The following is a 24,078-nucleotide window of genomic DNA, read 5'->3' as shown; positions in this document are numbered from 1 at the left end:
AAATAGTCTGTTGCCTGTAGTTGTGACTGCCTTTTAAAGCTGTAGGACTGAAGACATGTGAACGTTAACACAAAGTTCATCTTACTGTTGCATTGGAGAAGAATAAAGCTGATTATTTGAATGTCACAGCTTGATAATGATTTGCAGAGGAGGTGCTGAAAATATCTGCCCTTTATTCACTACTTTACATCCTTTCATCACATGAGGAGTTTTTGTTTCACTTCATGTTATTTCTGCAGTATCTCTTTTTCTATTTGATTGGGTAGTTAACTGTCCCGATATGACTTCACATCTGCCTCGTTCTGTCTGAGAGGACTTGAAAAGTGAATTACATAGATACAGTATACATAAATAACTTCAGCAGAGTGAAGCACTTCCACCTTGGCTCTGATTCAACACCACGCCGCCTTGTCATTTCACACTCAGCTGGAGCTCAAATCAAGGCCAATTTACAATGCAAGGGTAGCTGGAGAGAATGAAACGCTATTTATTATTCCTTCCGGCTTTTTGCAGCTGGAAACATAGACCTGTCCTCCCTTTTCTCTCCCACTCACATTTGAATGCTTGCAACAAAAGGCTCCCATCTCTGCCTCTCCTGTAATGATTAGTCTTTGTAGTGTTGCCCACACATAGCCTGGACAAAAAACTTGGACATCAATCGGTTTCGTAGAGCGTAACCTCTGTGAAACCTTTAAAATGGAAAGCAATTGAGCGATTAGCTTAATTGCGTGTTCAATCGTATAAGATGTACTAGAATTACCTGGTGATATTGTAATCCATTACTAATGGGTAATTCTGGTACAACTTAGCTGAACAGACTGAAAAAATTAATGTTTATCTTTATTGTCATTTATGGGATATTTTTTGCACTTGCTGGTTTTTTTGCCACTTGTGAGTTTCCCTTTTTAGGTTAACAAATCAGAAATAATGGATAACATTCCATCTTCGAACAATTTTTTTTTTAAACTACACAAAATATGAAAAAAAATCCTTCAAAAAACATTTTTAGAGCATGTCCTTGAAGCCCTTCATGGCCCCACATTTTTGTTCTCCAATGCACCCAAACAAAGCATCTTAATCTCCCTTTCTTTTTTAATACAATTTCCCAGCACATCACGTTTCCCACTGGCAGCCTTATCACTGCACAGCATAATTTGGTCCAGCTCATTCAGATAGTTCTATGAGAAAGGTGCCTTTCTGTTGATGCAGCTCTTCCTCACATTCATAACAACTTCCTTCTGCAGGGGGAGCGCGAGGCAGATCTGTGCCAGCTGTCTTTGGACATGAATGCTGTCAGGTTGTCTGTGCACGCGAGTGCAGGCCATTAGTCTCGCCCTGTGCGATGGATTCTAATCAATCCCTCTAACTCCTGCCATTCACCCATTTTAATCTGGAAAAGGAGAACGTGATGATATGGTGCAACTCAAAAAAAGACTAATCCATAACATATTGTATACCGCTACCATTTGTAATCTCCTCAATTTCCTGAAAGACTGTTTTCAAGGCCACAGTACTCCCACAAACTTCTGTTTTGACCTGCTGTCAAAACACTTTGTTCTCGCTGAAACAGAACAAAATGTGTGTGGCATAAACTGACTGAAACTGAATCCGTATTTGGGGTATCATAGCGGTTTCACAAATATGTTCAAACTCACCAAGGTTGGCATGAACTAATAAAAGTGAATCCAAAGCAGCATTATGTTGCAGTTTTTAAGAGTCTGCATTTTCCAAATCAGATTAAGGAGAAGAAGAAAACCGTTTTCATGGTATGTTATGTTAACCGCAGTGCTAATGTAATTCTGCACATGAAGGATAAGCCTACAGAGATTCTTTTTGAGGGCCAACAAAGGATTGACTCGTGATATTTACCTTTTCACCTATAGATGGCAGTATTCTGTTTTAGATTTGGTGACACAAGTCCATTCATTTTTGTATTTTGGGTTTCTAATAGTCAGAATATTGCCCTGTGTCGGTAGTCTCTCAGAAGCCAGTTCTTCCACTACATTTAACAAAAATCAAACTCCTCTCATTTTCTGGAGCCGTCTGCTCATTGCTTTTTTCTAAACCACTTCAGTGCCTTTTTAATTACTGATATTTTACCCATGCAAAAACATTTCAGTGTTTTTTTTTTGTTTTACTGGAAATGAAGCTCTATCATTATCACGATCTGTCATTACCTCTTATTGGTATCATGCAATGAGGCGTCTGCTTTGAACCAGTAGACATAGCTTTAACTCCGCTGTCTGGTTTGTGTGCGGGCATGTGAAAGCAGATCGACGTACGTATGTAACAAGCGGACCTTCTCTGCCGGCAACAGCAACACTTTCTGAGAAATGGGAAGTGATAGTGAGCTGGTACATTTCACTGTACTTCTGTGAAAGTAGAAAATGTGCTTTGTCTGTACAGCAGAACTGAAGCACTGCAAATTACATCCTGCCCTACAGACAATAAATCTTATTATTCCATCAGGAAGTGAGCTCCCTTTGAGCGTTCCTGGTCGACTCACCCTGTAATTGCTCTAACTCTGATATAAATCAAATAACAACCTTTTTGGTGGTTCTTTGAAGCTTAATTACCTCAGTTGAGACTTAAAAAGGGTTATAGATTCCTTTTGCTGACATAGTTGGTCTTTTCCCCCGTGTCTTTGCCTTTTTGTGTTACTGCAAAGTGGTTCTGAATATATAGAGAGGCAAAAGAGTTGAGTGGAACAATAGAACAAAGAGATACATGATATAATCAAGGCAAATTCAAGGTTTAAAATGCTTCTAACATTAAAGCCTCTTTTTGGGTAAATTTAAGAATGAGAAAGCGTGAGAAACTTCATGCAATCAACCCATTGAGCAATTGCTGATTCTCTGCATTTAACTTCCACCAGCCTGTATTCATAAAATTCACACACACACAAAAACAAAGCAATCTGTAGCCATGGTGCATCAAACAAAGATAACCACATTTATTTTTAAAGTATAAAATTTCACACTATAAAGGCCACTTTTCAGGGTAAATCGACAACCTTTCTGTAAGATTTACACAGAGAAACACCTTGTCCTTCTCTGCTGGTCTAACATACTGTCCAGTTCTGTGGCAAAATAAAAGAACTGTTCTACTCCACCACAGAAAGTAGTTGGCAAGATCTGAATAATTTACTCGATACAGGAGAATGGCAGGAGAGTGAGAATTCCTGATTTGTACATCCCACAGAGAAGCAGGTACTCCGAACGGTTCTCTCTCTTCTATCAAACTGGCTTACAGGCACAGCTTGACGTTACAGGCACTGTTTGCCTTCGACTGGGAGACTCAAAAAAGAAATCTGCAGTTGACATTCTTTACAATGGCACCAGTCAGGCCATGAGAGCATCCCCATGGAGAGAGCGTCCTTTGTTTGTACAAGCAGAACGACTCGTACTGCAGACCTCGTTGTCTGAGGCCGTTTGGCTCACTGCAGACCTGGTGAGGTGTCCAGACTATGAGCGTATCGTTCACATTCCTACTCACAAACTGTGACATGGTGCCCACTGAGGTAGAGCAGTTGTACCAAAAGACTTATTTATAAAGTATACAAATGTGTAACAGTCACATCAATAAACTTAAGAGTGGAGTCATGGGGGGGGGGGGTTGGGGTGGGGTAGGATGGGGGTGGGAGGGGAGAGAAAATAACATCACATTTCACCCACATTTTCAGCACAACAACACGTAGACCACTGACATGTCTGGATATATGAAATACTCCCTTCCAGCACAAATTACTCCTGCAGTTCTTTCCCTTTCAGGCATAATGGTGGTTTCACAGATACTCAAATTGTATTATTGCGTCTACAAGCCAGTGGGAACAATTCAGTTGTGAAATCACTAGCTCTTGTGATCTCATCCCATGTAAAGTCTACCCTTCCCACTCTCACACACACACTATTCAAGAGTGCAAACGAAAGACAAAGAAAAGTCAACAAAATGGAACTAAAGCAGACACTTGTCATGTCGGAGAGGGCACATTCCCGTTCAGAGAGTACAACATGTTCTTCAACACTCCTTCCACATTATAGAGGAATCTGTGATGTCCCTTATGAAGGCTCCCGTCTCCCCTGAAGGCTGGAATGGGCTAAGCGAGCTGACTGGCTCCCAGCAGGATGGGCTATGCTAAGCTGGGCTGTGAGGTGCTTACAGCTAGACACCCAGCCCTCTGTGTGGACTAGGACCAGCTGCTGTCCATCAAACCACCCGTCCCCTTGCGGGTAATAATGCTTTCTGTCGACTTAAGGAGCCTCTCCAGACATGGTGCGTTGATTTTACCCGGCGGAGGGCCCCTGGGCACCGAGTCTGTCTTAGTGTGGCTGTCTGTGCTGGAGGACACAGCGTTGTCCTGCGTTAGGTCTCTGTCTCTGGGGGACAGCAGGTGCCTGGGGCCAGCCTGGGCCTGCTCTGCCGTAGGGGAGCAGATGGGTGAAGTGTGGAGCCACTTCAGGTTACTGGCGGAGTAGGCTCCAGGTGGAGTGAGGTCAGTGACTCTCAGGGCTTTGACCCCAGCTGGAGGATCACTGACGGTGACAGGGCTCACTGCTGCAGTGGCGGTCACTGGAGATAGCTGTTGGGAACAAAGAAAACACAGTTTCATTCACAATTTTATTCCTTCAGTGCTTCAGGCACAATGACTGCTGAAAAACAAACATGAAAAAGTCCAGCTTTTACGTCTCCAGTGGAAGTATCTGACCCAGGAACACTGACATGAAGACATAAACTGCACCAATTTGCACCGGTATTTTATTATTTTTCTACAAACAAATAGCACAACATCAGAATAATGTTATAATCACGTAAAGATTCTCCACATTGTGACTTTAAATGTACTGTAACTGAGTTTTTTGGCCACTTGCACTAAGTATCCAAAATGGCTGACTTGGTGGCAAACAATTGCATGCTTATGCATTCAGCAGACACACAGTCATCTTAGCATTTACTGGAAGATGTGTTTCTGACCACCAGCCAAATTTAAATCCAATACTGACTACCCTTCTTGCCCTCTTTTGTCTCTCCTGACACCTGAGAAGAACATCTTGTTCTTTAGCAGCTAACTGTTCCACTACGTTCACTGGCTAGTTGCTACATCAATCTGTCTGCTGATTGGCGCACCCAAAGAGTTGTGGCTGAGAACAAAACTGATGGGAGCCAAAACAGTAAAACTGTGGGCTGAAACATCTGAAGACAACATGATGACTGTGCTCCTTGTGCCAGACCAAAAGCAGAGCGAGAAAACGATGACTGAAAGATGCTAAAAAGCCCTGTTGAGCTAAGAATTGTACAATTGGGTGAAAATGCTTGACCCTTTTCACATTATAAATAGTAATTTCATTCACTGTTAATATAAAAATGGTGATTAGAGCAGTTACAATGCCGCTTATATTAACTATATGACCAGTTGTGAAGAGCAAAACAACTTTTTTGCAGTGTTTGAAAAGAAAAAAATGGTACATGAAATTCCTGTTTATGGGAGGGTGTGTCAGGATTACACAGAAATAAATCCTCACCAAATCAAATGCAAAGGAATGTTCCAGAGTACTCTAACCTTTCTTATCCCCTTAGGGACACTCCTCCAAAATTACCTTTTCTCCGCTGTCATTGTTCTTAGCGAACCTGAGACTACAGTAATGCCTCAGTAAAAATAGCTTTTAATCCTCCCTTCTCCATCCCAGACCTGTGATTAAATAATAATAGATATTTTAGTCCCTCTTTCACTGCGTCATCACCATATGTCCTTGACAGCAGGCCTCAAGAGTTCTTACACAACAGTTCTGCAGTTTGTTTTTGTTTTTTTGTTTTTTTTTTTTTTACAACTTTACCTTCGGTTTCTTGGCAGGAAACGCTTCTTCTGTCTGTGTGACAGCAAGTTGGTCTTGGAGTTTTACATTAGGGAACCAGCTCTTCAGCATTTCTTCCATTTTCAGGATGATATGAATATATTTCTCCCTGAAAAGAAATAGAAGTGGAGAATAAGAAACATATCTGCTAAAAATCTTGCCAACATCTTCTTTGAAATCTTATCTCTCCATCAGTCTTACACAGGAAATGCGCAATCAGCCAGTGAACACTTAAACTCACTTAGCAGAGCCTGCACTCAGTGTGTGCGTGGGGGGGGTCTTAAGTACGTTCCTCACATGTTTTGAGCTCACACGTGGCTCGATGTATAATAGTACAGCTCGTCTCTAAATATAAACACCAAAGCCACAACGGTCTCCAACAGCGTCATTATGAAAATAAACTAGTCATGGTGACGCAGTTCTCGTTGGAGGTGGGCAGCATAGAGCAGCGTCCCAGTAACTCCCACCCGTCAAAACCAGATGGTGGGTAGGGATTAGCCCATGTCATATGATCAGCACCTTCCTGCTATACTCCATTCAGAGCATGTTAAATTCATGTGAAAGATTATCCGCAACAGTGACTGCTAAAAAAGTCACTTTGATCCTATCTACCATTGTGTTGCTGCAGGGGCTGCCAGCTGGCAACACAGAGCAGGCGCAGGGAGTGATGGAGGGAGGGAGTGATGGAGGGAGGGAGGGAGGCAGGGGGTTTGGTCCACCTTCCAGCCTCTGCCCCGGCTGTCTGCAGGGAGACTGCCACACCCACTCTTTGTCTCTCACATAAAGGCAGCAGCTGGGATGGTGAGGGCGCCAATTAGTCTGTGCCAAACTCAGCAGCACATTATTTTGTTTAAGTATACCTTGACGCAAAGCCTCCCAGTGACGAGCTAACCAGCAAGACAGTTTCGCTGCCCATGCACGTATCAGTAGGGCTGTGTTTAAATTATGAACCAAAGTGGCACATGAAGCAGCGATTTCATTTGTAGGACTTTCAGTGTACTCACATCATGCTGATGTGATCATAACCTGATTCAATAAAATTCTGTTGTTCAAGTTAGCTCTAAAAATTATTTTAGCGTCTCATTAGACCGTCGATCGGATCTGACTTTTATCACTATTTTCTGACATTTTATAGACTATGTTAATAAATTCCGAGAGATTAATCACTAAAGAACATAATTACTATCTGCAGTCCAAGTCTGAATTAATGATGCAAGTTTTCACACAATGCCCAGTAAATTTCAAGGTTTTTAGTTTTTTTGTTTTAACCTATATGTAATTTATTAGAAATTTTACATGTTGTAACATACCTTATTATCACATTGTTATTCATATCACACGGCTAATTTTATGTTAAACAAATATAAAACATCACGATTTTTAAACAAGTGTATTACAGGGACTAAGACTTCCTCCTTTAAAAGGGTGATATCATACTCCATTATACTGTCTGGCCAGTGAAGAGCTAATCAAGCAGACACAAGTGTGCTGCTCCCACACTGGAGCCTGATACATTTTTAATGAGATGTCCAGCTATAGTGAGAGGCAGCCATCTCTACAGTAAATTTACCCTGAATGTGCGGCAGTAGAAGCCCCAAGCAGGGCAACCTGCTGTGTGCCATGTGTCACAGATATGTCAGAGACCTCTTTGACCCACAGACAGCAAGCGCCATTTCTAATTCTGGTACCTGCATGTTTTATTTGAATGTACTGTAGTTGTGACTGGATTGGAGGAGGCGCTGAAGCAACAGAGGCTTTTCATGTCAGTAACAATGAAATATTTGCATATGATCAGGCTAGACAAAGCATTGCATATGTTTAAAATATGTGTGTAGCTCTATTGTTTCATCTTTAACAGTATGTGGGTCACCATGAGGACACTTACCCCATGCAGGGGTTTTGTAAGATACCCATGATCCTCTGGATCCTATCCATGGCCACACTCTCCTGGAAACTGCTGAGTCCTGGAAAAGAAGAAAGTTGGACCATGAGCCACATGAATTGTGTTGACTAAAGGGCTGCGTCTGTGGAGCATATGGCTTGTGTGAAATGTGAACAGACTCCCTGCCTCTGTGGCTGGGAAATGTTAGGTCAAACAAGGTCTGGGTTTGACAAAGATCCCAAGTTCGTTTTCAGAACCTGTCTGAACATGGCCCTACCTTCCAGAAACCCTTATAATGCTTATCAGCCGACTCATAAACAGCAGCTGTGTTACTGGAGACTGTGGTACATTATGTTCCCACTCACCTCTGCCAAGCAGCTAACTTACAAGGAAGTGTGACATTGCTTGTTCTCCATTGCTAAAAAAAAATAACATTTCATTTTCTAACTCTTTAAAGGTACATTTTAAAACAATGTTGTTGCTAAGTGAACCTTTGCCCAAAATGAGCTCCATTATAAAAGGACAGACGTGCGTGCACACACGCACACACAGGAAATACTTGTGGTTACTTGATAGTCCTACAACAATACATTTTTCAGACATCTCACTCTCAAATCTCAGGGACACATATTCCAAAAAGAGTGGCACACTGTTTATGGAGTCTATTGTTTTTCTTTGAGACACAAGAAAGACAGGGACACACAGAGAGAGAGAGAGACAAGGGCATAAACTAAAACTAAGAAAAGGCTGTGTTAAACAGTGTTAATCTACTGAGGTTTTTCTAAAGATTAAAACAGCAATGACTGATCAAATCAACTGGGCGACTTACGTTCTCTGTACCTCCCTGAACGAAGGCCATTCAAGATGGATGACAGCGGATGAATGTAGCATTGAAGCTCCGTGCACTGAAAATAAAGAGATTCATTTGTAGGTGATACGTCTCTGTCAAAACACGTTGAAAAAAAAAAAACAAAACAAACTTTTGAAAAAGCCGATATCAGAGTGGCTTGAACGCACTGCTGTTCATTTTAACATCAAGGTTTCAAAACATGCTTCAGATAGCTCCTGTAAACTCGCCCTACTGCCCTGTTGCTCCGCTGCGTTTGACTTACGGCTGACTAGTTCTTGAGAAAAACTAATTCTGCTTACAGAGTTAAAGGGGAGGGTCAGTCTTTTCTGGAAATGTCATGCGTCAGATGCTGTAAACCCAGCAGGGGAGTCAGTCCAGGTGAAAGAGCACGCTCTATTTTCCTGACACTGTCAACCACCCTCCTGTGGGAGACAGACGTGAGTCACAGAGGTGCTCACCTTACGGCTGAAGATTTGGTTTTTCTCGGAGGCGTTGGAATTGAGCTGCTGTTCTTTGCACTCCTCCGCGGAGCTGCGAGATCTCTTCAGTGCTTGCTGAGTGTGTTTGCCGTTCGTTTTCTCGCCTTGCTGTCTTTTACACAGTCCGTTGGTGCTATCCCATGTTTCCGTGCGGCCGTGGAGAGATCCCCGACTGGGGGCCTCCCTGACCTCGCTCCAGTTACTGTCGCCCTCCTTCACCTTGCTGCTCCGGCAGCAGCTGCTGTCAGACGGGCCCAGGTGTGGCGGGCTGCTGGGGGATGAAGGAGCGTCTGTCTGGCTGTGCTTTCTAGTACAGTCAAACTCCTGTTCGCTCTCATTGTCCTCGTAGTCACTAGCTAGCCAGTCAATGGAGTTGTCCGAATCTGTAGCAGACATCCTCAGCTGCAGACTCTAACTAGCACTGACCATCACTGACCTGCCGGACAAAAGAAGTCACAGTTACTAAAATTCAACAGTACAGAAGGGCGTAAAGAGCGGCAGGCAGCACAGTGATGAAGAGCAGAAACAGTAGCTGGAAAACAACAAGGTCGAGCCGTGCAACAGCTTAAATATATGCAGCTGCAGCAGACTACATAACCTATTTAACTGTCCTTGGGCAAACACTGCAGGTTAGCCTGGATGATTAAAAAAAAAAAAAAAAATCTGCCAAAAAACCTTGCACCCCCAACCAAACAGGCATGGATAAATGTAGAGCACTCTGAGCAGATGGTGGCAGTGAGACCACAGTTGTTGAGACCACAAAGGCCTGTTTGTTTTGCAGATGCAACACCTGAGCCAGTAAACACAGGGCAGCCACCATCAAAAGCAAACAGTCTGCTGTCCACAATGAGTCCGCCAAGCCCGCAAATCTTTGTCTCTCACAATTACTGCCATCGCAAATCTCTGCGTCCCCATGTCACACAAGAACAAATTTCTTTTACATTTTACAGTCACAAGCTCGAGTACATTTCTTCATTCAGACTTTATCAGCTGGCCTGGCAGCTGCCACCACCACAATCATTCATGTTGGCTTGTTTATTCAAACGGGGCAGGGGTCTGCCACCATGACGACCAGCGCCTCAGACTGCATACCTCCCATCAACACAAGTGACACTTGTAGGCGGGAAAAAGGGGACTTCACAAAATGAGAGACAGGCACTGTTTGTTCACAGCACGCAGAATGCCTCATGAATAAAAACTCCCAGAGGCCAAATGGTGTTTAAGGATGCTTAAACGCTTGCGGGATCTCTGCATCACTCCAACACGTTTCCTCAGCGATTAGATGAAGGAAGTGAGAACAGCGCTTTTTTGGCTAAAGGGTTATTTTTGGCATTTAGAGCGGTTAATGTCTGACACGTCTGTTGTATCCCGTGAAATCTGAGGCTATAGGAGAGTTAACTGCTCCCCAGTTCTTTGTCTCTGGATGACCACCTTCTGATCTTATTGTTACAGGGGAGGGTGGAGCAAAGATTTACTGATTTAACAAGCTCTAACATAACCCAAACCAAAATAAAAGCTTGGATGTTTCCCATTGCTGGTTTAAAATGGCTCCTGGGTAGCAGAGAGCACAGTTGACCAATTTGAGTGAAAACAAAACATTAATGCGAGAGGAAAATGTTTGTGCTGTGGCCGGGCAATCACACAACAGGAGGAACAGCTGTCGTAAGTGTATTTTATTTCCAATTGTGGTCCAAATGTTGGGAGCTTGGATTTATGCAGTATCAGCATTCAAGATGTCAGGCATCAAACATTCTTCTTTATAACACAAACAAGTCTGCTGTTTAAATACTCCATCCCAGATGATCCTTTAAATGCAACTCAAGTATAAATTAACACACATGGGTAAAATGTGTAAAACTAACCCTGCTTTATGCAAAATTAAACTCATTTCCAATCATCTATATACTTGTAAAATACGTATGACTTGCTCTTGTTATCTGATTAAAGCTTGGGGTATTTGTGCAGAGTATCCATAATGAAACTTTTTACATATCATATTATATACATCGTATAATGCAATAATCTCAGTCAAACGTTCCTCACGTTCATATTCCTCAATGCAGCTGAAAGGATATGGTGTAAAGTGAGTGCCATGGCGTCCTTCTAGCATTAGTCTGACTTAATTCTGTCACAAAAACAGCACACACACACACACACACATAACACAAGTATTCTCAAGTATTATCTTGTACCCCGGCCTTCCCAGTAGCTATGCAGTCTTTCATTGGTTCACACAGAAATTCAATTTGCTTGCACATTCTGATAAAATACACACGTATCAGCTAGCCTTTATGTTCTCCATGTCTCCACCTGTGTAGGTGGGGCATGTGAATGGAGATGCCCTATACTTCACACACACACTCTAATTTAAAAAAAAAAAAAAGGGGTGAATTATGTGAGAATATTTATTCCCTCAGACACCAAACATCACGATCTTTTACTCCTGAGGAAAATGTAAATTATAATAATAATTAAAAAACAAACAATAAAACGATTAAGTGAATCTGTCCGCCTAAATGCAGCTTTCACATCAGTTGGGTAACAGACACAATAGACTTCCTCGTCAGTCACACTAAATTTGGCAGCACGCACTGATGGATCAGCTATATAAAACCTGAAACGACGGGACTGAATATCATCGTCACGCCTCTGACTCTCATTTCTTATCAATTAACACCTCAACAACAAACGTTGGCTGATTTGGGATCATCGCGTCTGCGTCAAATTCCTCCGGATGTTTTCCTCCTTTCCTTCCTTTAAAATAAAATCATCTCACACACTCGCACGTAACCAGCTGTGTTTGTGTGTGAGCAGTGATAAGATGTGGATGAGCGATAGCACCACAGTGGCCTACCTTCCCAGGATGGAGCTGCGGGTTTAAACTCTCTCGTCGGCTGAGCGGTAAATCCAGTACAAGCGTCGGGCAGAGAGCAGCTGACGGACTGGACGTGCGGCGTGTGAATGTGGAGTCGGTACAGCCAGCGATCGGCCCGTGTTGCTTCTCCCAAGGCAACGTGTCTGGGAGGGCGGGATTAACGGGGACCGGCTCTCCCATTTGCTCCACAGACGCCCCCGACTGACAAATCGGCTTCTTCTCTCCGTGCAGCTGCGGAGCGATAGGCAGGCCGGTTTACATATGCAAATGACATGGAAATGACACAAACACGTGGACACGCGGATCGGTTTCATCAGCAGCTGGGCGAAAAGTCAACCCGGGACTAGTTTTGGTCATTCTACAGGCATTCTTCCTCATTATATCATCCGGACGATGATGCCTGACTTGTAGCATGTCAGTAAGCCGAGCAGGCTGTTAAAGGCGCAGTCAGCAGTTTTCCAGGGACAACTGTTAGAGCTCATGTAGCGCAAGAGTTTGCTCAAGGACCCTTCAGCAGACTGAAGACGGTACATTTTCTCAAGGTGGAAGAATTCAGATCATTTAGGGCCTGCTTCAGTAAAAGTACCAGTGCCACACTATAACTCAGCACACAACAAAATATATAAGTATTAAAAGTTAAAAATACCCAATAGGCAGAAAAATAACAGCGTTACACGTTGCTTATTATTGCTGGCCTGCTGAATTCACCGTATTATCAGCGATATCTGTGGGAAATTTGAAAAAGAAACAATACTATGAGTGAAATTCATCTTTAATTTCGTTCGTTGTGTGTTTTGTTCCTTTGGCTTATAAATGCATACAAAAAGAGCAAAATTACTCGTAATTATACTCTCGAATAGTGAAAAGGCAACCAGGTGAACTGATAAACAGAAGGCCTAACATCTGTACTGGATTGTTCTCCCAGCATTATCACATGTGTATCATCATATATAGATATTTCTTTTATGTTGGTATGCTGGTATGTCACAACACCCGCAGTTGACACATTAATGTGAGCAGTAATGTGATAGTTGCTTTACATATGTTTTAGTAAATTAAAACAGGCCTTTATCACTGCATCATAATTTATAGTAGTAGTAGTAGTTATAATTGTATGATTCTCATATAAAATAGGTAAACGGATCGGAGTATGAAGAACATTATGTCTCTCTGAAATGTAGAGAATGCAAGTATGAAGAAACACAGAATGGAAACACTCCACATTAGGCTTGAGTAAATAATTGTATATTTTTAATGTTTCCCTCTAAATATGCATGTGTATGAGTAATGAGAGGTATTGTTGTGAGTGAGATAAATGACTGATGAAGATGAATCAGTCAGCTTAATTAGTCATTATTTCATCTTACTCAGCTTCATCCTTTAAATGCACCTAAGTAAATAATTTTATAAGTAAAACTATTTGTAATCTAAGAGGCAGTTGACAGATGCAGAGAGTTTTTTTTCTTTTTCTTCTTCTTCTTCTTATTATTGGCCAAGCTGACGGTAAAGGCATGACTCACAGCTCACAGGACCACTGTTTGACTGCCTGAGAGGGTGGGATTAGGGAGCACTCACTCAGAGGCCAGACGAGGATCCTGAGCCTGGAGCCAGTGAGTCACGAACCCTCTCACAGCAAACGTGATCGTGTGCGACTGGGAGACACCCACTCAGAAAGCATAACCGGCCTCCTTTCCTCACATACGTCAAGCGACCGTGCGTACAAACAGAACGTAAAACATTTCTCTTCCTCCTATCTGCAGGTCACACGTGGGGGGGAAAATAGGAAAAAAAAAAAAGCTGTGAGCCAAAAACTAAAGAGCCAAAAACTGCCCAGACTGTTATAACTACTGAGCTCAAATCTGTCTGACATAAAATGCAGAAGGGCTTCTTGGACCTTACGCTTTGCTTTCTATAATGAGCCTGTGCCATGCCGATTGGATTCTAAGAGCCTTTTGCGGTCAAGTGATCATAGAGGAGCGTATGTGGCTACTTTTTGTTTTATGTGCTGCTGTCAAAATGAGGAGTGGGCAGGACGAGGGCACCGGTTGCCCTGGGTTTACTGTCTTTACTGCTGTGCCTTTAATCACATCCTGCTGTGAAGAATGCACGCCGCAGACACCAGAGCACCCATGAGGTCGAGGTGACATGCCTGCTGGTACAGTGAGCCACTTGTGTTAAAATTTAATTGTCCTGTAAGCCTGCTGCAATCTTTTAAACATCCTATAAACAGTCCCCTGTCGCTCTGCGGCCCAGGCCCAGATCCTCTGGTGACCCCAGACTTTGTGACGACCGAGAGCTTCCTACAGATTCCCAGCAAACTCCCATTTCCCTTTTTTGTCTTCGCGGCTTCCAACTCGCTGTGGAGTACATCATGTCCCCTTCAAAGCACAGGAAACAGACATCTACAGTTTTTTGGTTTTTTTTAGGATCAAAGCACATACATGCAGCATTTCAACTGTACGGAGACACTATGACATGTAGAGAAAACAGCAGCTGTATTTATGTAAGTAACAGATTAACACAGTTATTCAAATGTCCTCTGGTGAAAGTGTTTTTCAGTGTCAAACCGCTCTTTGTTCTGAATGTTTCACTAAATCTTCTGTGTGATCTCCGGGAACGTTTATGTATTAACAATAATCCGGCCCCATTCAGTTGCGCCGCAATTTGTCAACCACATAAAGAAACAACGGCAGCAATTTGCAATCTCCTCACAAAGGGAAACTCTTTTATCTGTGCATTCTCCTGTCAGGATCCGAGATGAGTCACACAACACAAACTGGCACTGTGATTTTCAATTTGTCAGAGAGGCTGGCTCATTCTGTATCCCACAGAGACTGGATGTCTCCCGCTCTCATTCATAAAAAATAAAAGCCAAATCAGAGCCTCACGCCTACTTTATTATAGGGCATACACTGAACATCTGCCCTAACCACGTCTTTGAGAGAAACGCATCAGCACGTGTGCGTGGGTGAGCATCAGTGCCACACCTCAGTCTATGGGCCCAGAGTGTGGATACAGTGTGGCCTGTAGGGGTTTCATGCATGTGTGTACAATTTACAGCATTGCACAATCTGTTTTTCATTTTCAGACAGGGTGACGTGCCTGATACAATAGCTAGCCACCGAAAACATTTGCTGGAGTGAGGAGCCGACAGCCTCAGTTGACCCTCGTTTCACACGCGTGTTGCAGAATGGGAGAATGTGTCCTTACCTGCAAGCGTGCTGCAAGTGGATACGAGTGTATATATGAGAATGTTTGGGTGCTGCTGGCTGTGTGTGTGTGTGTGTGTGTGTGTGTGTGTGTGTGTGTGTGTGTGCATGTGCATGTGTGGTATGTGTGTGTCTTGTCTTACTAGCAGCTCTCCCCTCCAATGAGCTGTGCATATGACTCAGCTTGGCTCACCCTGGCTTTGGTCCACATGCTGTCCTGTACCCAAATCTGGACCTATAGTGACGTGTGTGTGTGTGTGTGTGTGTGTGGTTAGGCTGTACACCATGCAGCATGTCTCTAAATTTGGACACTGATCAGCAGGCTTTCCACAGCATTGTTCACATTATAACTGCTCACCACTAATACACAGGGTACAACCCGGGCAGAGGCTTTGGTTTGAGCTTGGAGGGAGGAGAAGACCGACTGGAATGTTCATTACAGTGTTAATGACACGTGAAGGAGCTGCACTGAAAAAACACAAACGTAAACACAAATATGTGAGCCTTGGCAGAGAAGATCAGATCTTAAAGATAGAAGGACTGGCAGGACGTGATCGATCTAGGTGCAGAATGTGCAGGCTTTGCAGTCAGTCAGAGCTTTGTAATAACAAAATTACGTAATTTTTGCTGCAAAGTTTAAGTCCTTGGACCAGCTGCTTTGGAAATAAACTGAGCGTGTCTTCCTCTAAAAAGGCTTAAAACCTTATTGCACTCATCAATCTAGTTGAAGGTGATAACCTAAACGTTTCATAATGAGCTCTAGATATGTTCTACATGACTAACAAAAAGGCTGAAATCACAGTGGACTGAAATGATCTAATTCAGTGTATTTCTTGCACAGTCTGGGCAGAGCTTCACTGAGTCGGGACTCTGTTACTTGTGTTACTTGTGCTAATCCTGGTTAGAAAAGCACTTCTCACTTGTGCAGCTTACTCCTCCAGATATGTCATCCTGTTACAGTAAATGCTAGTTTCACAAAGTTAACCCCACCCACACGCCAGAAATGTGAGTGCATGTAATGTGGGCACGCTTCAACAGTGTGGGGTGGGGTTGGGGTGCTTGGGGGGGGGGGGCGCGGTCGGGCGCCAGTTGTGTGTGGCAAGGCTCAGCCAATAGCATTTTGAGTTGGTGTTAGAGGTTATGTAGTCAGAGGAGAAGTGATACTGCCTTTTTTTTATGACTTTAAAGGGTTGGACTTCCGGCACCCTGTCATGTACCCTCCCTCTCCCTCTTTGGATTCTTCCCGGTCCAACTCCACTCAGTCACATGCACTTCACTCCTTGACCATTTTCCACACACAGTTCACATGGAGGCAGATGAGAATGTCTGGCAGCAAATAACTATCAAATCTTTTGTGTCTGTTTGTGTGTGTGTGCATGTGCGTGCATGTGTGTGCTTCTGTGTGTGTGTGTGTGTGTGTGTGTTTATATTCTCACTAATGTCTGAACGGCTGCCAGAGCAGCTCAAGCGACAGTGGGATATCTATCTGCAGGGCTGAACGTTACATGTGACTGGGGTATATTTTAACTGGGTTATGTAAGTGCTCCAGCCTGCGCTCTCCGCACACACAGATGAGGAGAGCTACGCATGATGCAGAGGACTGTGAGCTCACCGCAAGCATTGCCTTCGCAGCACATTGAATAATTCCTTCACTTGGCTGGAACTTGGGCCAATACGCATTACGCACATTCTGGCTTTTCAGTATTGCTGTCCACTTCAAAAAAAAAAAAAAAAAAAAAAATAAAGGCCTTTTAAGACAGACTGAACTCTTTTGTGATTCATGGTTGTTGCAGCTTGTCTAATGCCTTTACCAAATGTCTTAATATTGATTCCAGAGGATGTAACATTTTGAGCTGGGGATGGTATAATATATGATGTTTATGTGAGGGTTAGGGTTACATAAGAGGATTTCTGAGATTTAAAAAAAAAAATGCAGGAGTCATGAAAGTGAACCTGACTGCTATACTACAACACTTTTCTGCCAGGAGAGATTCATTTGAGGGCTGTGATCATGTGGTGTGAAAAAAGCAGATAATTGGGTAATACTTAGATGCAGACATCACACCAGATACTTCCTGAGAAGTTGATCAAGTCTTTACTTGAGGCTTCCTGTGAAGAGCCTTGTAGATTGCTGACAGCAGGCTAGCCGCCAAATCTATGTCCAATGTAGAACTGCCCACGCTCCCTCTGCTAGCACTTTTATGGGATCATTATGTGGGTGTTTTAGTGTGAGATCCTATCTAGAAGTGATGCAATATGGACTGATAATTTCTTAGTAGGCAGCCATCCAACCTCACTTAGAGGGGAGCCGACGATCGCGGTGCTTTCATAGCACAATTTTGACCCGAAACTTCATCGCAGGTCTGCTCTGACAGCCCCACAAGCGTGTACATTCAGATGTTTAAAGAGATTTATTTTAAATGATAAACGTTATAGCACTGTTGTAAATCTCAAATGTAGACTGTAACTAAAAATATTATGAAATTTTAATTGTTTGTATTTATCTTTTTTGTCTCAAAGCATTACATAATCAAAGAGGAGGGCATTTGAGTACATTCAAAATATTTAGCAGGTAATGTACTTTTCATTGTTGTTTTCAACTAAAGAGCAGGTAGCTCTGCAGAATAAATGAAATATTAGAGCATCTAATCATGTACCTTAAACTGAAATTTCCATGTGTACATTATATTCTTTGTTGCCAATGAAGCCAGTAATTTTCAGAATTGTGTTGAATGCCAGTATGTTTGTCAGAGTCACTGTGTGAGCTGATGTGGTGGTGGGGCCACGTTGTCCTTATCCCGAAGGCAGCATGTCAGAGTGCAGTTTCACCTTGAGATGCTTCAGAGTCACACCTCACCACTGAGGCAGAGAAGGACACATGCATTAGTCACCCATTCGGAGTTACCTTACAGTGTGCTTAAAGAGTCAGTCCTCTGAAATTTCCAGCCAGAGCAGATTTTTAATAGCAGTGGTTGTTTGCGACTGACACGTGTCCTTGGCCCTGCCCCAGGTGTGAGGTTTCTGCTGTTCTCACCAATAGGAACAGAAAAGCTTCAACATGGGCTTTATGTATTTTTTTTTCTTTCCTTTTTTTTTTATATGCTGCTGCTGCAATCACACACTTGCATAACATTGTGAGGCCCACATTAGGACTACAGCTCTTTTGTTTGGATGTCATCCCACCCTTTCAAAGTGAAAAAAGTACCTGGCATCTCTCCAGTCTTCTCCTGAGGACCAGTGCTGGGATCCAACAGGGGCCACAGGGAGGAGTGAGCTTCTCCTCCAGCACATCCTTTGAAACAAAAACACCAAGATGACATTTCATGCGATGACTGTACCTTATGCTTGGCCACTGGACATCTACCTTCTGTTTATGCATGAGCTTAAATGAGCCAGTGTGTCTACAGTGGCTTTCAAAAGTAACAACAACATTGCATAAGAGCATGTGCACTCTTAAGCATGAATTCATGGGTAGACATTCACCAGTAGAGCAAAGACTATATAAGACTATTAAGAATTATTGCAGAGAGCTAGAGAGCGAGAGAAAAGCCCACGGGATGAAGTTAGGTAAGGCAAGGGGGAGGACAGGTGTCAGTGTGTGGTTGCTACAGAAAGTACATGATGTGGGACCTGAGCGACTGAGGGTCTGACGTGCTGCGGTATCCAGAGAGTGCCCCAGTAGTGCAGCTCTGTGCTTATTCTGGCATACACGTGACTCCCTCTCCCTCCCCTGCCCACAACTTTCTCTCTCTCTCTCTCTCTCTCTCGCACACACACACACACACACACACACACCTTCTATCAATCTACATTCAGTACACTAATCCTGTTCCCGTATCTCCTCACTGCACTTTCTCACATTTTTACACTTCCTGTCTAAGTTCCTTCAGTGATCTTCCGGTCAGTCACCTTAGACTGTTTGCCACCTCCACCCCATCTCTCTTTCCCATGTCATCGCATCTTGCTCACATGAGCACACATGTGCAAACAGCCGCATCCTTCCTCTACGTGATCTTCAGCACAATTACCTCATAGAATAAATCCTCTTGTTCACAGGATATCATACTTATTTGAAAATTCACTAAAGGATGAAGATTCAAAGCCTTTGTAGGAGTGTTCACTTCTGGCTACATTTTTTTTAAATTATAAAAAAGTTTTTGAAGAATTTTCTGCTGTTTAATACAATATGGTGAGGCTGCAGTGTGCAACAGTCAATACAGCATGTGCCTCGTGAAGCAGTCACAGTCTCAAAAAAGCAAGGGATGAATGATTCAGGCAGCAGGTTCTTCTCCCACTAGCACCATAGCTAACATTGTAATAGGAAAACATTTTTCTGTCATAGGTGTTAATGTTAGTGCTAGCGTAGCACCTGGTCCCTGGAGGAACGCTGTCTCTTTTCACTGTTCAGTGTACTACTGTAAACAGCTGAAATGACAATTAAAAAAAGCACTTGGCTCGACTTGACTTATAAGGTGTTATAAGAGACTATTCTAGACTAGTCACGTGCATGTCAACAAAACCTCAGTGGGGTATGCAATAGATACAGGAAGATCAATAAAATTACAGTATGAGGACCACCCACACACTGGAATCACCACTCGCTTTAATTTATTAGTGATATTTTATCCAGCTACGGTTCTTCCTCAGGCAAAACAGTAATGTTCATGTTAACATGTCCCATTATAGATGCCAGAACTGATGATTTATAAGAGTGGGAAATGTGCTCACTGCTCACTAGAGTGAACTACTGAGTGTCTACTACGCTGTATATGAATGAGTTAAGGAGGGAGTGAGTTTATATGCAGGCTACCCAGAGTGGACCTTTTTCACAGAAGACATTTTGACAAAATGAAATGCATACATAATAACATCAGTAATTGACTGAATTCCATTTAGCTGCTTCAGTTTCATGGTGGGGGTATTGTGTGTTAGGCCTTAGTGATTTTCCTCCTCTGACTTGTTCCACTACAATATAAAGAATGGGTCCATTACATGTCATGATAAGTCATGGTGGTCTGACAGCAGGCACAACACCAGAATCCTGTACCAGTTACAGCTAAGTTTAATGCAGCCATGAGTAATTTCATCAAGTACACCAGTGGTTTTCCTGTTATGATACATCTAAACTGTGGTGGCAAAAACACTTTCTGTGTCTTTCAGGGTGATAAAGGAGGATATTAAAACAACATTTTTGACAACGGTAAAGCAAGACAAAGCTATTTCAGCCAACAGCTGTTGTTTTTGTAAGTGTTTCTTAACAATTTACCCTCTTACCACGTTGTTAATTGAAAAGTCATTTGCCAGTGTAAAGCTCACTGAGAGTTTGGGTGTGTTTTATCTGCTCACAGCTCATTCATACCACGTGTTTACATGGACATTAAAGGCAGGGTCAGAATAAAGTACAGGACACTATAACCTGTAAGATTTGACTGAATCAAGCAAAGTAAAAAAATCACTGAGATTTCATCATGACAACATTTTGGGGCTGGAGAGGTATTTGATTGGATAAAGTTTATGACCTCAATATGTTCTGACCTGTTTTAATGTTAAAGTGTTATCAAGCTGTAAAAGCTGGTGATTTTCCCCTGTATTAGATCGCAAGCCAAAAATCCCCCCACCCCACCACCACCACCACTAGTCTGACCCGTGAACTGGGTGTGTCGAGTGTGGAAAATTCCAGGTTTTCTGTCGAGAAGCAGTTGCTGGTGTTTACTCCTCCGTCTCTCCGGAGACATTAACTAGGTCAAGCGCAAATGAATCTGCCAACAGTCTAAAGAGTAGTAGTGACAGAGGGGAGGGAGGGGGTGTTGGAGGGGTATTCTGTGGACTTTGACAAATCTCATAGTCAGGATGAAACTCAGCTGCCTAATTTTAGCTCAACACCCCCCCATGGCCCATTAACTTTCCAAGCAGGTCTGAATTCACACAGAATTGGTGGGAGCTCAGCTCAGCAGGATCTTGGTTAAACAGCTTAATGGTCACACAGCTAATTATGTATAGCCACAAACTAAGCCAGTCAAGGACAGTCAACATTACAACCATTTATCCAGCACTAAATCTTCCTTTTCTGTAAGTCCCAGGACTTCTAAATGACATGTTTTCTGTTCCCGTAAGGCATTAAATTTTCCATCTATGTTTTTGTGCGTGTGAAACTACGTCTACACATGATTTCATACTGGGCTGGCTGGAGTTCACCAGAGTTAGGCCCATCCTCTCTGTGGTATTTTCATTTAGTCAATAAAACGTGACCATGTAGTGAAACTGTGGGTTATTTTTTTCCAGATACAGCTTCTCAACTTCCTCTGTGATCAATATCTGTGTCTGCAATCGTGATTGTGTTTCCCCTCGGTGAATAACAGGACCATGAAATAACAATTCACATTTTAGTATGTGCAGTAAGTGTAACTTTAGACATGGACTATGTTGCATATTTAAATGGTGCTCTAATGTATTCAGAGCAGGCAGAGGAAACCATATAATCATGTGAAGGGAGAGTACATGATGCAATGGAAACAAACATAACACACATTTTGATTTTTAAAGTAATAGAACATATCTATCAGACACATGGTGGTAAAGGGGTGTGAACAGAGGGGAAATAACCTCAAAACACAGCTAAGCACATTATGCCTGACAACTGATCCTCCTGACAGGTTTCACCCGAATGTTTTAGGCTAATTTACAGGTCTACTTTTCCACAAGGTCAGTAGGTTCATGGTGTCACAGATGGCTGAGCCCAGGAGCCGAGGAGCTGGTATTTCTTAGCAAAGAGAAACAGAGAGCGGGGGATGGGCTTTCAGCAGGTCAGTGGGTTTCTGTACATTAATGTGTGCGCGCGCTTGTGTGCAGTCACGTGCCGTAGTGTATTAGCATCCCAAACATTTTTCAAGAGCAACCAATTAGTGAATTAGTGTGTATTTCTGTGCTTCCACTTTACAAAGACTAATAACTGAGCATGAAATGATGTCATCTTTTTCAAAGGCATCTCAGATTTGTAGGTAACAGAATGCATGTTTACAGTGGCTTGACATGGGAGGCATGAGCTTTGACTGCTCAGAGAGGAATGACAGAAGTCACCAGTTGTATTAAAAATGACAAATGGTGCCGTGTATCTCAACAACTTCTCACTTGAGCCTGATACGGAAACACTTGAGAAGTGAAATGAATGTGCACTTGCTGGTGCTTAACACACAGCGACCTCTCATTGTCCTTGACCTTAGTAGTGCTTTTTGTAAACTTCTCTTATGAAAACATGACCTCTGGTCCAAGGTGCCTGTGGTATAACTGACATTTCCTCCTTCTGCTGTGACTTAACTCTCACATATGTAAAGGGTCATGTAATATTTAAGCAGTCACTTTAGTTAGTTAGTAAATTCATGTGTTGGGACTTGTGACTATGAGAGAAATGAAGATTCCGTCTGCTAAAATCAATATTCACAATATTCAGTTTCTCTTTTGGGAAATATTTGATTTCCTGTTGAAAATTATATGAGAAGAGGAACACTGTTGTCAGTGTAGTTCCAAAACTGACAAACTACTACAAACTTAAGAAGATTTCTTGAGATTTTAACGAAGCAGTTTATTAGCAGAATTCACATGGATTGTATTCAAGTTCCTGTAACTCTCCAGAGAGGTTTAATGTGCATAAATCTGGAGAGTAGAAACTTGTTATGAATGTTTTTGAATCCAAAGTCAGTTTCTGGTCGTAAATGAAAACAGTGTGTACTGGGGCTTCACGGTGGCCTGAGAGTCTTGGACAGGTACCACGTTCAGATTTGGCTGGTGGCCTTCATCCTATCATCCTCTTGCTCTTTCCCGCCCAACACTTCTAAACAAGACTTTGTTTCTAAAAACAAATTCATCCTGTGTTTACCTTTCACATATACAATGTGGTCTAAGCTATCAGATGATATGATTGAAAATCATAGAGTAAATAAACAGCGGCATGTTGTTAATTAATCTGCAGATTTGTCTTATAAACGCGTGTAAACTGACATAACATGACGTTTATTTATTGAACTTAATGTCTTAAGTTTACACAGTGATTAACACGACAGTAGAAAGTACATTGGAAAGTTAACACAAATATCTGGACAATTTTAGTCAACCCACATGGGAAGTTTAAGTTTAAGTTTAAGTTTGGACAGTTTTTTTTTAAACAATGTGACTTTGTTTTCCATCATGTCACTGGTAAACAATTACTGAAATCTAATAGGGTGCTACAGAATTTGGGGCAAAACCAAGTCCCTATTCACTCATTTGAGCTTCTGCAGGAAGGTATTGACAAGAGAGACCTCCGAGCTATTCTTACCACACCTGACCTGACCTTTGGCATCACCTTTTGAGTAGAATGTAACAAGACACAATGTGAAATGTGAGGTCTAGCATGACCAGTCAGAGAATTCATTTTCTAAAACATCTGTGGAGAGCCATCTAAAATGTCACAGCTGAGCCATACATCGTGTGGGAAATCATCTGAATGAGGTCATAGAGTCCAGTGTTAGCAATGAGATGCGTCAGGTTGCTCCGCTGTTCAGTGAAGATGACCGGCGGTAGAAAGTAGGCTAATAAGGTACATTCACTCAAGTACTGTATTTAGATACATTTTTATAACTGTTTTAGCTACTTACCTGTATTTCCATCTAATGCAGCACTTTACTTTTTGCTACTGCATAACATTTGAGAAGGAAATACTGCAGCCTACTTCTTGCACATATTTCCAATCAATCCATACACATGCATTTTTTATTGTCTTGTATAACATGACATGTAATATGTAGTTGAATACCGTAGGAATATTTCAGCCTGTTTTCAGTGCCAATCAACTTGATTTTTCAAAATCTGGCCAATAACAGACAAGCAGATTAATGCCACATTGAGGCTCATGTAGTTTTGGTTAGATAACCTTACAAGAACAAGGATTTCAGATGACAC

The 24,078-nt window shown here is 42.4% G+C and overlaps 1 protein-coding gene across 1 annotated transcript; it reads right to left on the bottom strand.

The window, feature by feature from the left end:
• Positions 1-2,929: 2,929 nt before the first annotated feature.
• On the bottom strand, positions 2,930-12,083 carry LOC124061815 (circadian-associated transcriptional repressor). Its single transcript, XM_046394069.1, has 6 exons — positions 11,915-12,083; positions 9,040-9,496; positions 8,561-8,636; positions 7,735-7,813; positions 5,832-5,958; positions 2,930-4,579 (listed from the first exon to the last, which is right to left on the bottom strand). Exons 2-6 carry the CDS (start codon positions 9,454-9,456, stop codon positions 4,187-4,189), a joined length of 1,092 nt encoding a protein of 363 aa, XP_046250025.1. The 5' UTR covers positions 9,457-9,496; positions 11,915-12,083; the 3' UTR covers positions 2,930-4,186.
• Between the last annotated feature and the right edge of the window lie 11,995 nt (positions 12,084-24,078).

Source organism: Scatophagus argus, chromosome 7 (genome assembly GCF_020382885.2).
Source record: "Scatophagus argus isolate fScaArg1 chromosome 7, fScaArg1.pri, whole genome shotgun sequence".
NCBI classification, from domain to species: domain Eukaryota; kingdom Metazoa; phylum Chordata; class Actinopteri; family Scatophagidae; genus Scatophagus; species Scatophagus argus.
The sequence above is the reverse complement of the archived record's forward strand: the minus strand, read 5'-3'. Positions and strand labels throughout refer to the sequence as shown.